At 49.3% G+C, this 13007-nt stretch overlaps 1 protein-coding gene across 1 annotated transcript in view; it reads left to right on the plus strand.

The window, feature by feature from the left end:
- The window catches only part of UBE2O (ubiquitin conjugating enzyme E2 O), a 62425-nt gene that overhangs the window by 45308 nt on the left and 4110 nt on the right, over positions 1–13007 (plus strand). The window contains exons 8-14 of the mRNA XM_068413229.1: positions 618–768; positions 1600–2102; positions 4850–5004; positions 6499–6611; positions 7708–7833; positions 9032–9121; positions 11435–12092. Of these exons, the coding sequence (XP_068269330.1) occupies positions 618–768; positions 1600–2102; positions 4850–5004; positions 6499–6611; positions 7708–7833; positions 9032–9121; positions 11435–12092 (1796 nt within the window). The remainder of the gene's footprint in view (positions 1–617; positions 769–1599; positions 2103–4849; positions 5005–6498; positions 6612–7707; positions 7834–9031; positions 9122–11434; positions 12093–13007) is intronic.

Consider the following 13007-nt stretch of genomic DNA (forward strand, 5'->3'; position numbering starts at 1 on the left):
ACACCAGTCTTCTCCAAGTACTCTCCAACTGACAAGTGCATAGAAGAAAGTGGTGTCTGGCAACAGCTCAGTTTGTCCCTTGTCCTTCCACTTGTGTCTGGAGCAGGCTGCAGGTTTTAACTGTGATTGTGCAGCTGAGGTGTCCTGCTCTGCACCCAGGCTGGTGCTGAGGGAGCATCTGGTGCCCTCTTCAGGCTGCAGCCACAAGAAGGGGCTGGACAAAACTCAGAAAGCGAAGTCAGATGAGTAATAGCACCATGCAGCGTGGTTCCTGCCTGGAGCTCGTAAGCTGGAGGAGAGCAGCTCTCAGATGACAGCAAAAAAAAATCATGCCAACTTCAAATGTCTCTTGGCAGCTGTGTCTGGGAGGGGGAGCTAGAGAGAGAGGAGTGACTGTCCTACCCAAACCCTTTGTATCCCCACCCAGTCCCTGGTGAGATTCCCACTCCTCCTCTGGAATTGTGTGCCTGGAAAAGATTTGGTGTGGTATTAGCTTCTGCCACCCTGGGAGAAGTGCCGTTGGCATGAGGTCATGCCAGCCTTGTGAAGACCTGGTCACTGCTAGGTTCTGTTTCTGCTTTTGGACTTTACTCATGGCTGTCCTCTTGTTCTACCAGGGTAAAGCGTCTGGGGTGCTTTGACCATGCCCAAAGGCAGCTTGGAGAAAGGTGCCTCTATGTGTTCCCGGACAAAGTGGAACCTGCAAAAATTACCTGTGAATGCCCCGAGAGGAACTGTGTCTTGGGTGAAGGATTAGTTGCCAAAAAGGTGAGCTGAGGGGTCAAGGGAGGCATTGACTTCTCTAAGCAATTCTGGTCGCTGTGGCTTTTAAAGCAGAAATCTTCCTGGTAGTCATGTGGTCTGAAATGTGACTCCTGAAGTGGTTGTTGTAAAGAGTAATGGCTGCTTGCTGCCAGCTGCGAAGTCACCTTGTACAGCAGTCTGCCTGCACGGGGTGAAGCATGCAGCTAATGCCGTGAGAGAACGTGAACAGGACCTTGAACATAGAGGTGTCACCTTGCAGGGGTCAAGCTGTGTCAGAGCTGGTGTGCCCTGACAGCTGGGATTGTTACACATGTCGTTTTAATTAGCGTGACCTCAGGTTTCTCATGGAGCTGAACTGTTCAGTTAAATCCTTGCTACAGTGAGACGAGAAAGGAGTCTCTGCTTCCTAGGCCAAATGAGTCATGCTATGGTTTCTACACGCTGGCTGTAGAGCAGAGGTGTTCCTAGAATAACAGGATATCATCAGTGGGGATGGTGACCTCCCTGTATGGCTGTGTCTGTTACATAGATTAATTTGTGCAGCCTCTTGCGACATTCCATAACAAAAAGTTCAGAACATGCTTAAAATAGCCTTAAAGAGCAAAACTCACTTTCCTTGGACTAGTCCAGTGCTGCTCGGGACCTGGCTGGTATTTGCTCCTGAGTAGAGCAGTGGTGAGATGCTGGTTTGCAGAGTACTCTGGTGTAAGTGAAATGTGCAGAGGCCTGTGGGGTGCTGTTTCTCTCTGTGTACAAAGTTAACTGTTGCCCAGGTTGGCTGGCAGCTTGCTGAGTGTGCAGGCATCTTGTCTGACCCAGGTCTGCTTTCTCTAGGTGAGGCGGCTGCTGAAGAAGCAGATAGTGAAGATCATGTCATGTTCTCCGGAGTCTCAGGGTACCAGTGAAGCCCCTGACAAAGAGTCTGCTGCAGCTGCTGACCAAAAATCAGAAGAGCTTAAGCCTGGATCAAAGTGTGAGCTGGATGACTCTTCCAACAGTGCACCGAGTCCTGGGGAGAGAAAGGAAGAGCAGCCTGAAGAAACAGGGAAGGAGAAGGGGGGAGCAGCAGCACGACAGCAGCAGCCTCCCTTTCTGCTGAAAGATGAAGGGTCGTCTGACTACCGGCTTCAGTCCATGGAGCAAGATGCTGACGATGAGGCAGCTGATGACACAGATGACACCAGCTCTGTCACCTCTTCTGCTAGCTCCACTGCCTCGTCCCAGAGTGGCAGCGGCACTGGCCGCAAGAAGAGCATCCCTCTTTCCATCAAAAACTTGAAGCGAAAGCACAAGAAGAAGAAGACAAAGATTTCACGAGAGTTTAAGCCAGGAGACAGGTGAGTTGGGTTTCCAAACCCAGGTATACTTACCAAAATCTCCCTTATCAAAGTTCTCAGATGTAAACCACCTCCTTAGCTTGGGTGGAGGATGATGGTATGCCTCTTGGTAGTAACCAACAGCGATTATCTTGTGATGACTGTGCAGTGGCCTGTGTGAAATTAGCTTGGTCTCAGTCCAGCTTCTGATCAAACTGGGGCCACGTGACATGACACTGATGCTGTTCTGCCTTAGCTATGCCTCAGGGCACCGACAGAATATCTGTGCTGCACTGGACTCTGTAGGCAGAGAAAGAGACAGGTGAATAAAGATCATACAGCTTAAACATGACACTAATTGGTTACCTCATTGGCAGCTTCTGCAGAGAGGCTGAGGACAGACCATGCTAGCGTGAACAGGCAGCGTATCCTCATAGGGAGCTGTCTCCAGCACGGAGGTCTGTGCTGGCAGGGCTTCGTGCTGCAGTTGTCTCTGATATCCTTACCGTGCTCTGGAGAGGGATCTGCAACCTCTGCCAGCAGTATACTTTGTATTGGAATTTTTTAATGAACAAAGTGCACTTCTTGGGAACCTTGGAGGAATTGATTTCAGTAGGTTGGGGGAGGGAGCATTGCATCTGTCTGCCCGTTTCTAGATGAAACTGTATCTCAGCAGCTTTTACCTTTGTCCTGACTTGAGAATATTTAAACCGTTTTCAGGGGATGCAAAGACATCTGACAGCTGGCTAGCCTGCCTTGCTGGCTTCCCTGGGCTAGCTAGTTGTATCAGATCCTGCATCGGAAATGAAACGGTGCAGATGTGTAAGAATCCTCCAAGAAAAGTGACATTATCAGGATTCAAGGGATCCAGTCGTTTGAGAACGCCATGAACTTCATTCACGTTTTTGGGGGGTATTTTAGCTTTGGTTGTATGCAAGGAGGGCCGTTCCTTTAGTCCTTGTGAGTTTTGGAGAAATTGGATTTGAAGGCCACAAACCTCAGCAGAGCAGTATTTGAGTGAAAGAAAAAAAAATGGGAGCACGATAGAGTTCCTGGGAACTGATTCTCGGTTCACTTTTCACTTCTCACCCCCTGCCGAGTGTCTCTACTTCAGTAAAGGCTTTGCCAAGGAGAGCTTAGCTGGTAAACCTGGTAGCTTTCTGCACTGTACAGGCAGTGGGGAGAAATCCCTGTGACAACACTGAGATTCCTGTGCAGAGAAGACCATGTCACAGAGAACAAGAAATATGGGTTTTTAAACACAGAATGTGAAACCCCAGCTGATGCTTTAAAGGGCATATGTGGCAGCTGGTCACAGCTCAGTACGAGGGGCTTGAATATTCAGATGAAGCTGGTGAGGCCATCGGTGGGTGTGCTGCCAAGCACTGCTGAGCCATGCAGAGTGGATGGGCTTGCTGCAGTTAGTCACCAGATCTGATGTGTCAGCTCATGGGCATCTCTGACTGCAGGGGGGCAACTCAGCATGTGGCTTTACCATTGCTTAGTGACTTGCTGCAGCTCGCTGGGCAGCACATAGACCTCTGGTTATTTTTTCAGTGAGGATATACAGGGATTTTTACCACTGCCAAGTTGTGCTTTCATTTGTGAAGCAGCATGAACTGTGCTGCAGACTGGACTGTATCATTGCCTTGGGTGGTCTGCCTTTCCACTCTCCCATCCTCAGCTGCACATGCCCCCACTTCCCCCAAGGAACCATCTCTTGGCATGTCACCCACCACGCTTGGCCTGTTACAGATTTCCTTCTCTCACAATTTCTGCTGTTGAGTGCTGGCCCTACTAGAAACTTCGTATTATTTCTACTTAAAAATATTTCTCTGACATTCATAAAAACAGGGCTGGGGGAAAACAGTTGTATTTGCCTATTGTATCTTCTTTATGGTTTGACTTGAAACCAACATAAATGCAGCACTTGTATTGTGTCTGGAAGGCTTGGCCAGCAAAATAAAGGCAGGATTTAAAGTCAGCAGGGGATTTGGTTTGTTCTGTGCTGTAAGAGATGAAAATGGTGGAGGGCTCATCAGAAGAGTCTGGCCAGCTAGACTGCAGCTCTGTTCCTCCTGCCCCCAAGCAACTTGCCTCTTCAAGCAACTCTGTCAAGCTCCACAGCAGAGTACCAGCATGTGGTCCATTGTTGCATGTTTGGGTTTCATTTCTGAGCTGCAGAGAGACACATGTATGTGTTTGAACAGCTGGGGAGGAGACTCTTCTCTTTTAAACAAAATCCTTTTGCTTTACCCACATTCAATGTGTTGCCTCTTTTTTTTCCTTTCTGGAAGGGCAGAGATGGATGCTGCTTTATCTTTCCTTTCCATACTCCTAGCTTCAAAGACTCCTCAGAGCTACCATGCTAGAAGGTGCTTCAGTGGAGACGATCTTAAGTTTCAAAGTATTTGAAGCTCCTGTCTTGCCTCTGCCAGGGGTAGAAAGTGGGTGCTAGTAGATGTTAATTTGCTCCATTAGGAATAAAAGTGAGCTCAGCATCAGCTCCCTGGAAAGTAAGTCCCTCTGCAATATGGACTTGCAGCAATGTAACATCTGCAGTGATGGAGAGCCTGTCAAAACAAAGCCTGCTGTGGAGCTGCTTCCAGTGGGACTACATGGGGTTTCCTGACTTTCTTCCCAGCCTGCTGATGTGTGCACCCTTGTGTTGCTGAGGTCCATCTTGAGTCTTGATGTTGGTAGCATCATGTTCTGGTTGTGCTCATGCACGTTCCCTGTGGTAACTCGTTGCCTTTCTGTGTTCCCAGGGTTGCTGTAGAAGTGGTGACCACGATGACTTCAGCTGACGTAATGTGGCAGGATGGCACCGTGGAGACAAACATTCGCTCCAACGAGCTCATTCCAGTCCATCATCTGGACAACAACGAGTTCTGCCCTGGGGATTTTGTGGTGGACAAAAGAGGTATTGGGTGTCAAAACAATGCTCTCCTCAGGGAACAAATGTGCTCTTAATTGCAAAGTGTTCTTCAGACTGGATCTCCTAATGTACACTGTAGCCCTTTTTACAGTAGCTGTAGTAGTACTCACTCGAGGTAGCACAGGAGCCTGACAAGGGACAGACAGTGATTCAGGTGACTTCACATGAATGTCAGCACAGAACAATTATTTAAATACCAAGGTTGAACTATGACAACAGGCAAGATGTGAAAGGAATAAATGCCAAGGAGCAAAGCTCAAATTCTCAGTGTTTCTGTAGAGCAGAGGGGGCCCACCTTCTGCTTGAAAGCACGAACAGCTCTGAGCTCTCTCGCAGAAGGAGGGGAGAAATGAACAGCTCACCTCAGGCTACTTTCTCTGTATGGCTTGTCTGTCATGACCCTTCATTTTTTCTTGGAGGTGTTTGGCATCCAGAGGCATCTTCTTGCATCCCTTTTCTTCACCAAACCAATTGGTGATGCTAGTGAGGGTCACAGTACAAGTTCAAGGAGACTTACAGCTTTTGGATATGAAATATTGATGGCACACCATCTGGCTCTCAGCTCCTCGTCTGTTCTAGCAGAGGTAGACCTTCAACAGTGGGGAGGCACAAGATATTGTCAGGTTGAGAAGAGGGAAAGCTGGCTTAGCAAAAAAAGGTGCTGTTTTGTGTGGCCATTTCTGATGACTAATAGTCTGACTGGTCTTGTGCATTAGATGTAGTTTGTGGAAACTAAAATTATCCATCAGCTCCAGCTCTATCGTTCTCGTTTGGCCTCTGGGAATCTCTATTCCTCTGTCAAACATACTGTCCAATCATTCTGGGATGCCCGCAGTTCCTTGCGTCCCCCTGCTAAGGATGCTGGGAGGTGGATCCTTGGCAGCCAGATAAATCTGAGATGTCTGGATACCAGTGTGCCTGATAACAGCCCAGGCCTAGAGAGGTGGTCCAGGCCCAGCTTTGATGCTCTTCGATCCCCGATGCATGCACATGCCCATGTATACCTGCCTGCATCCTGCCTGCCTTCCACCTTTGTTGTCCAGTCCATTTTTGCAGAGGAGCAAAACTGTTGTGGGTGGCACATCTTCTAGATGAAGAGCTTGGCAGCCAGGGCTGCTCTCGGGGAGCTCTTGGCCAGCCTGTCCAGAAACTCTGACAGTCTTGGTGCAGAGCTGATTTGGAGAGCAGAGCACTAAGGTGACACTGTGTTTTCCTTGGTGCTAGAGCTCAAAAGTGGTCCCAAAGTGAATGTGTTCACCTAGTCCAATGCAACATAATCTTACTTTATCATCACTTTGTGCCCCATTAAAATGCAACTTGTTAGCTGAGTGCAATTTTGAATGTGTAGGAAGAACTGTTTTTTCCTCATGCCATTCACAAATGGAGGGTTTCAGTCATGAGAGCTTGGGAGCTGACAGCCTCAGTCTGTGCTCCTACACTTAACTTGTCTGTTTTCTTCCCTACCATTGCAACCAAAAGCTCAGAGCTCCCAGGACCCCGGGTTATACGGAGTCGTGCAGTCTGGTGACCATATTGGCCGTACCTGTGTGGTGAAGTGGTTCAAGTTGAAATCCAGTGGAGATGATGTGGAGGTAAGTGCAGGAGTTACTGCCTGTTGGAACTAGCTGAGAGAAAGGAGCCACCAAACAGCACAAGCTTCACAGATAAACACAGATAAGCCTGGAGTCAGCTCTGCAGTGGAGTTTGTTCTTGAGGATGGGAACAGCAATGTGCTTTTGGGCCTGGGAGGCTTAGCTAGAGGTTGTGTCGCTTCATATTTGTAGATGCCTGCAAGGCAGCGAAGATGAAGCAGAGGGTTTACATCTCATAGTCACCATCAGGCTCTGGTATGGATGAAGATTTTTGCTGAAGTTGTCACAGACAATTGATTTCTTGAGTTCACTATAAGAATTTTTCCTTCCCATGTCTTTGCTAGTTCGTGGAAAGAGAATCAATCGATTGCGTGTTGTCCCGCTTGCCTCGGCCGGGCACTGTTGCCTTTGGTCAGCCTCATGCCTTTTTCTCGGGGTTTGTAGGAACACTGTATTTTGCAGAGTCGTGGTAGACTACAGTCTGCTTGGAGATGAGAGGAGGACTCAAACCACACAAACCTGCTGTACTGCTTTCTGCCTTAGGGTGGAGACCACATTGTCATAATGGAGCAGGGCCCCGTACACCCAGAAGCAGAACATCGGTCTGGCCTGGGGTTGTGCTCCACTTTACCCGTTTCTCGTTTGTGGGCTCGTAGCTCTCTTCCTACAGGAGAAATCAAAGGAAAGATGTTTCCCGTTAATTGATCAGGTTTTTTGTCAGACACTTCCTGTTGCCTTGGATCGTTTCAAAAGTAAGCTCTAACCCTTTGGGCCCCAATGAACTGCTTTGAGAAATCTGGATGTTCAGAAGGGAATAAAATGTTGTTCTTGCGTGTCCTGTGATCGTAGTGACGTGGTACCTGAAGTAAAGGTGAGGAGATGAGACAGAATATCTGCTTGCTTGCTTTGTTGTGCCTTGATTGATGTGCTGCAGGATGAGGTGACAAGAAAGGACGTTAGCAGCTCCTTGCAGGCTCTTGGAGCAGCTGAAAATTGACAAAATGTAACACAAAGTGCCTTTAAGCGTTGAAGGCATGCTCTGAAGGTCAGCACAGCATCCTGGGGCTGACACGTTCGCATTCTGTCTCCGATGCAGCTGATTGGGGAGGAGGAGGATGTGAGTGTGTACGACATCGCTGATCATCCAGACTTTCGTTTCCGCACTACTGACATTGTGATTCGCATCGGCAACTCGGACGGAGCCACGGCTAAGGAAGATGAGGTAGGTTCTGGGCACAGTTATGTGACCATATTGTCACCAGGTATTAGTGGAGACACTTGAATAAATCCCTAGGAGGGCCTTAGGCCCTACATGGGCATCCTAAACTCCCTAGCTTGCTGGTTTTGTATCAGTGTCCTCTGCTGTCATGAGTAACATCTGAAATCTGCACGTCTGGTGGAGATGTAACCTTGAAATCCTTTGACCTTGGTGACAGAGCCTATAGCAGAGCAAGAACAAAGTTGAGACAAGAATTGAACATACGCCTGAGGGTTTTTAATAAAACTCTTGCTTAGGATTTCAGAGTAACTTCTAATAGGAGGATATTCTGTGGGCTCCTGAGCAAGAGTGAAGGTGGATTTGTCACGAAACCAGTTTCACTTGGCAACAGGAGACTGGGGTTCTGGTGTTCATCTGCGTTATTATGTGCGTGTTAATTTTGTTGAGCTGATTGATCTCCTGGGGAGGAAGAGGGAACAATTTATATTGTAGGGGATACACTCTGCTAGGAAACAGGCTTCCTGACTGTGCAGGAAAGACCTCCAGCTTTTGAAGCTGCTGCCCTAAGAAAGGGTTACAAGGTGGTGTGGCTCTTACTGCGGTTCTAGTTTCAGCACCATGAAACACATCCCAGCCATGCTCAGCTGACCTAAATAACCTTCTTCCAGTGCGAGATGCCACTTACTGTGCACACCCTGTGCCAGCTGTGGCTTGTCTGGTCACGCCTGCCCGCTCTCTGCTGGGAGAAGCTACTGTGAGCCCCCGCTGCTGGGTGGCCGGGCTGGTGGCACCCCGCTAGAGGGCACCCCGATGCAGGGGACAGTGCTGTCCCCTCGCTGCCGCCACCCCAGCCCTGCTGCCTGCGGAAAGGCCACAGCCCCGCAATGGCCCTGGTCCTGATCAGAAGTCAGGATCTGCTGCCAACCAGCCCTCCTGCTCCTCTCCTCCTTGCTGGGTGGGGGAATTTTCCCCATCTCCGTGGCAGTGTTGTGGGGTTTCTCATGGAAACCCCATCTATAGGATTCTTCTCCCCCTTGGCACAGCACCACCCCAGGACTCCTGCCACTTCTGCTGCAGGCTGCAAGCATTGCTTTAGGTGGGTCTCCAGCCTGGGGAATATCTGTTTCTCAAAACCTTCCTGGCTCTGCACTGAAATGCCTGGGAAAGAAAAGGGACTGACAAACTGCTCTTGTTCCCACAGCCTTCGGTCGGACAGGTGGCTCGCGTGGATGTCAGCAGTAAAGTGGAAGTGGTGTGGGCTGATAACTCCAAGACTATCATTCTGCCTCAGGTGAGGTCCCGTTCCAGCTCGCGATATCCCTGACATTCTTTGCTGAGTGACAAGTCTTGGTTTTAAATCCAGGGTGCAGAGAGATTCGCTGGGTGAGGGAATCTGGCTGTATTTATTGCTGCCTTCCCATATGGCAGGGTGGCTTCCCAATTCTGTTAGCACAAGAAAATCCGTCCTTTGTCAGGAGGCCTGGGCAACTAATTGATCACCGCTGCTCTTGAATACAGAGAACAGGAAAGCATGGGCAGGCTGTTGCTCCCTTCACACGCTGCGCTGCGTGGTCGCTGCCCTGCTGCTGGCCTCCAGCACCTGCTTTTGCCGAGGGGGTTGCAGAGCTCAGGGATCATCAGTTCTGACTTGAGCCCGGGTTCGCTGCCTTGCCTAGCTAAGGCACTGCTGAAAGATGAGTCCTTGTTCTGTCTTGCTTGTGAAATGGCACCATAGTGTTTTCTTTGGCTAAAGAAGGTCCTCCAGAAGCTGGGCTAGAGCCACAACTTGTGACCTGAGCTAACCTAGGGATCAGACTCAAATCCTTCCCCAGGGTGGGGAGGGAAAGGAGTTGAGTGTGAACACAGATAGAGCCACACTAATCCACTTAACCCCATTAATTTGTCTTCTGCATTGTTCTAAGGCTTTTATTGTACTTGTAATCTTATTCACTACTCCACGTACAGTTTCATCCCACGTCTCTTCTCCCTGTTGCCTCACATTAAGGCAGACAGCCTAAAGAGAAGACCTGCTTCTGTAGGGTCCCATCTCTGTCACTGTGGCAGAGCATACCGCTACCTCCGCCGCAGAGATGTGTGTGCAAGTAGAAAGCGCTTGATCAAGATTTCTTTTTAATCCAAGCAGCTCTGCATTAATTACGGTAGGATAGTCAATGCCTGCACTATGGCAGTGGACTAGAGCGTTACAAAGCAGGCTGCTGTCTCCCTTCCCCCTGTTGTCACATGTGCTCGGATCACAGGCACAATCGGAGGTCTGATGTGTGCTCCACAAAGGGCTGTTCTCACACTGTGGTGCTGGGGCTCTGCGGCAGCTCCTGCTGTGTCACGCCAGTCCCTTCGATTCTGCTCGTCTGCGTAATTATGGGAGCTGGGGAAATGTCAGGAGCGTGAATTATCAGTTGGTAAAACCGTGATTTATCAATGCCTGTCCGTGTGTCCAGGGTTGTGCTGTCTGGGTGCTTTTTCTCAGCTCTAAAAATAAAGATGGCATAACTGGCTAATTAACTTTCTGACTCAGATTTGGATTAGCTTTGAGGGCGGTGAGTTCTGATGGCTTTTCCTGCCTGCAGTCACTTGTGTTGAACCCACCTAACCCCCGCTGGCTGCCTGTCTCTGGGTGGCACGGGGCTGGCTGTGCAGTGCTGGTTCAGTTCAAGGCTTTGACAAGATGACTGAGTGTCCATGAGCTTTAGCCTCTGGGGTCGTATCTTGCAAGATTAAGAGGATTCTTGGGCTGTCATTCAAGTGTCAGAAGCCTGTGGATAAAATGCTCCATCTTGAAACTCCGAACAAAGCTGTTCTTGCTCCCCTGCTTCTATGTTGGAGCTCGTAGCTGGAGTATGCCTGTAGGCCTCTACAGGAAAACCTCATGAGAGATGTAGCATGTGCAAAAGCATGATTATAACAGGTGAGGCTTAGATGGAGTGTGGATGGGTTCAGCTTCCAGTAGCGAAGGGGAGAAGAACGTTTTATGTAAGAGCTTATTCAGCAACTTGGGTTAGGCTTCATTGTCCCAGCTGAATTTTAAGCAGTAGTGACATACAACAGCTAAAGCAGTGTTGTGTGCCACAGAAGAAGAAAGCTGGTGTGGGAATGTGTTCCTGGTTCCAGCATTGTCTCTGTGCAAGGCAGTGTGGAGGCAGCCAGACCAGGGCTCTGTGCCAACACAGTTGCTGGTGCAGAAGCAGGACCAGAAATATTTCGTACAGATACCCGATACCTTCTGAACTAGCTCTGTGTTCAGAAGCCCTGGGGCATCCAGGTAGCTGTTTGGTGCCTGCGTGCTCTCCTTGGCTGGATCCCAGCCACTTCGATGGCTGCAGCCCACCAAGAGCTTGCTCTAGTTTTCCCCCGATGCCCTACTTCGAAAGGTGGAGGGGGGGGCTATGCTGATTCATAATCTGGGCCGGTCATTGATGAGCACATTATATGGATCAAACACAGTCCACCCTGTACAGATGGAAGGGGTTGAAACAGCCCCACCAATCCTAGATGAAAGCTCCCTTCTCATAGGGAGAACTGACTTTTAAAAACAACTAAACTCTGTGCTTCAGCCTAAGTCTCTTGTAACTCTGCTCTCCTTTAGCACTTATACAATATTGAATCAGAAATTGAGGAGTCAGACTACGATTCTGTTGACGGCAGCACCAGCGGGGCATCCTCTGAGTGGGAGGATGAAAGCGACAGCTGGGAGACAGACAATGGCCTCATGGAAGACGACCACCCAAAAATTGAGGACTTCGAGCCTGAGGAGCCGGCAGCAGAGGAGGTGAAAAAAGTAGAGGAACAAGTCCAGGGAGCTGTGGCTATGGCAGTTGCAGATCTTGCTGCAGAGAAAGCTGGCAAGGACGGAGCCCCGAAGAGCTTCCGGGAGCTAAAGGAGGCCATCAAGATCTTGGAAAGCCTGAAAAATATGACTGTGGAGCAGCTGCTGACTGGTTCTCCCACCTCCCCAACTGTGGAGCTGGAAAAACCCACTCGGGAGAAGAAGTTCTTGGACGATATTAAAAAGCTGCAGGAAAATCTGAAGAAGACTTTGGATAATGTGGCTATTGCAGAGGAGGAAAAGATGGAAGCCATGGTGGAGACAGAGAAGAAAGAAGAAAAAGCAGAGGCACAGACACCAGTGAGGTCGGAGTGGCCCAGTGAGACACCAGTGCTCTGCCAGCAGAGTGGAGGCAAGCCTGGAGTCACCTTCACCAGTGCCAAGGGAGAAGTCTTCTCCGTGTTGGAGTATGCTCCAGGTGAGTGTGGTAGGTCAGGTCAGTGTGGGATACTTTGTCCTTCATTGCTGTCCTGCAGTGTTTCTTTCTCCAAAACCTTTGCTTCTAGGCCTCTTGGATTGGGTATCCTCTCTTCTTCCTAGTCATTTTCACAGCTCATTAACTGGGGAGGAGAAATCAAGACAACTTCTGTAGCACAGTCTGTTCTGGGACTTAAACCTGGCTTTTAGATGGCATCTCGAGGCACTACCATAACTTCTCAAGCCACAGAAGTGGGCTTCCCCTTTGTCCACGTTGGTAACTAACTTTGGAGGGCTGTGGAGATCAGTGGCTTTCCATTGCAGATATTTTCTTGAAAGCTACAGGGTTTGTTCAGGCTTTTTTGCAGGGATGGATTGGTTGAGAAGCAGAGCAGGAACAGCTGGTGTTCTTGTGCTGGGTGTCCTTGCTTGGGTGAGTGTCCTTGTTCACTTGCACCAATGTTAATCAGCCAAAAATAAAAAATAGCATCTGGTTGTGTGGAACACTGGTGACAGCAGAGCCCAAGGTGCTCGATGAGCCAGACAGACCAGACCTGAACAGGAAAGGTGGGCAAACTGTCCTGAACCTGCAGGTGTGTATAAAGAAAGATGGAGAGCTGTGCTCAGGTGTTGCAGAGAAAGGGGTCATCAGTTTGTGTGATGATGCAACGTTGTCCTGGCTGTGGGACAGGGCTCCTTGGGGGGGATGTTGTGTGGGACCGTGAGAACAGGAGGTGCAGGTTGTGGCTGCTGTACAGGGTGGGGAAAAAAATCAAACCATCTCTAGGCTGCCTCCTGGCTCAGCACCAAAGCATGTCAGCTCTTCTCTTCCAGATATGTTTAACACATGGCTAGATTTGCCTTCCCAAGGAACCTGTGGCTGTTCCCAAAGGCAGGCTTTAATCTCATTCTCCTC

The sequence above is a fragment of the Nyctibius grandis genome, chromosome 15 (assembly GCF_013368605.1).
Source record: "Nyctibius grandis isolate bNycGra1 chromosome 15, bNycGra1.pri, whole genome shotgun sequence".
Classification (NCBI taxonomy): Eukaryota; Metazoa; Chordata; class Aves; order Nyctibiiformes; family Nyctibiidae; genus Nyctibius; species Nyctibius grandis.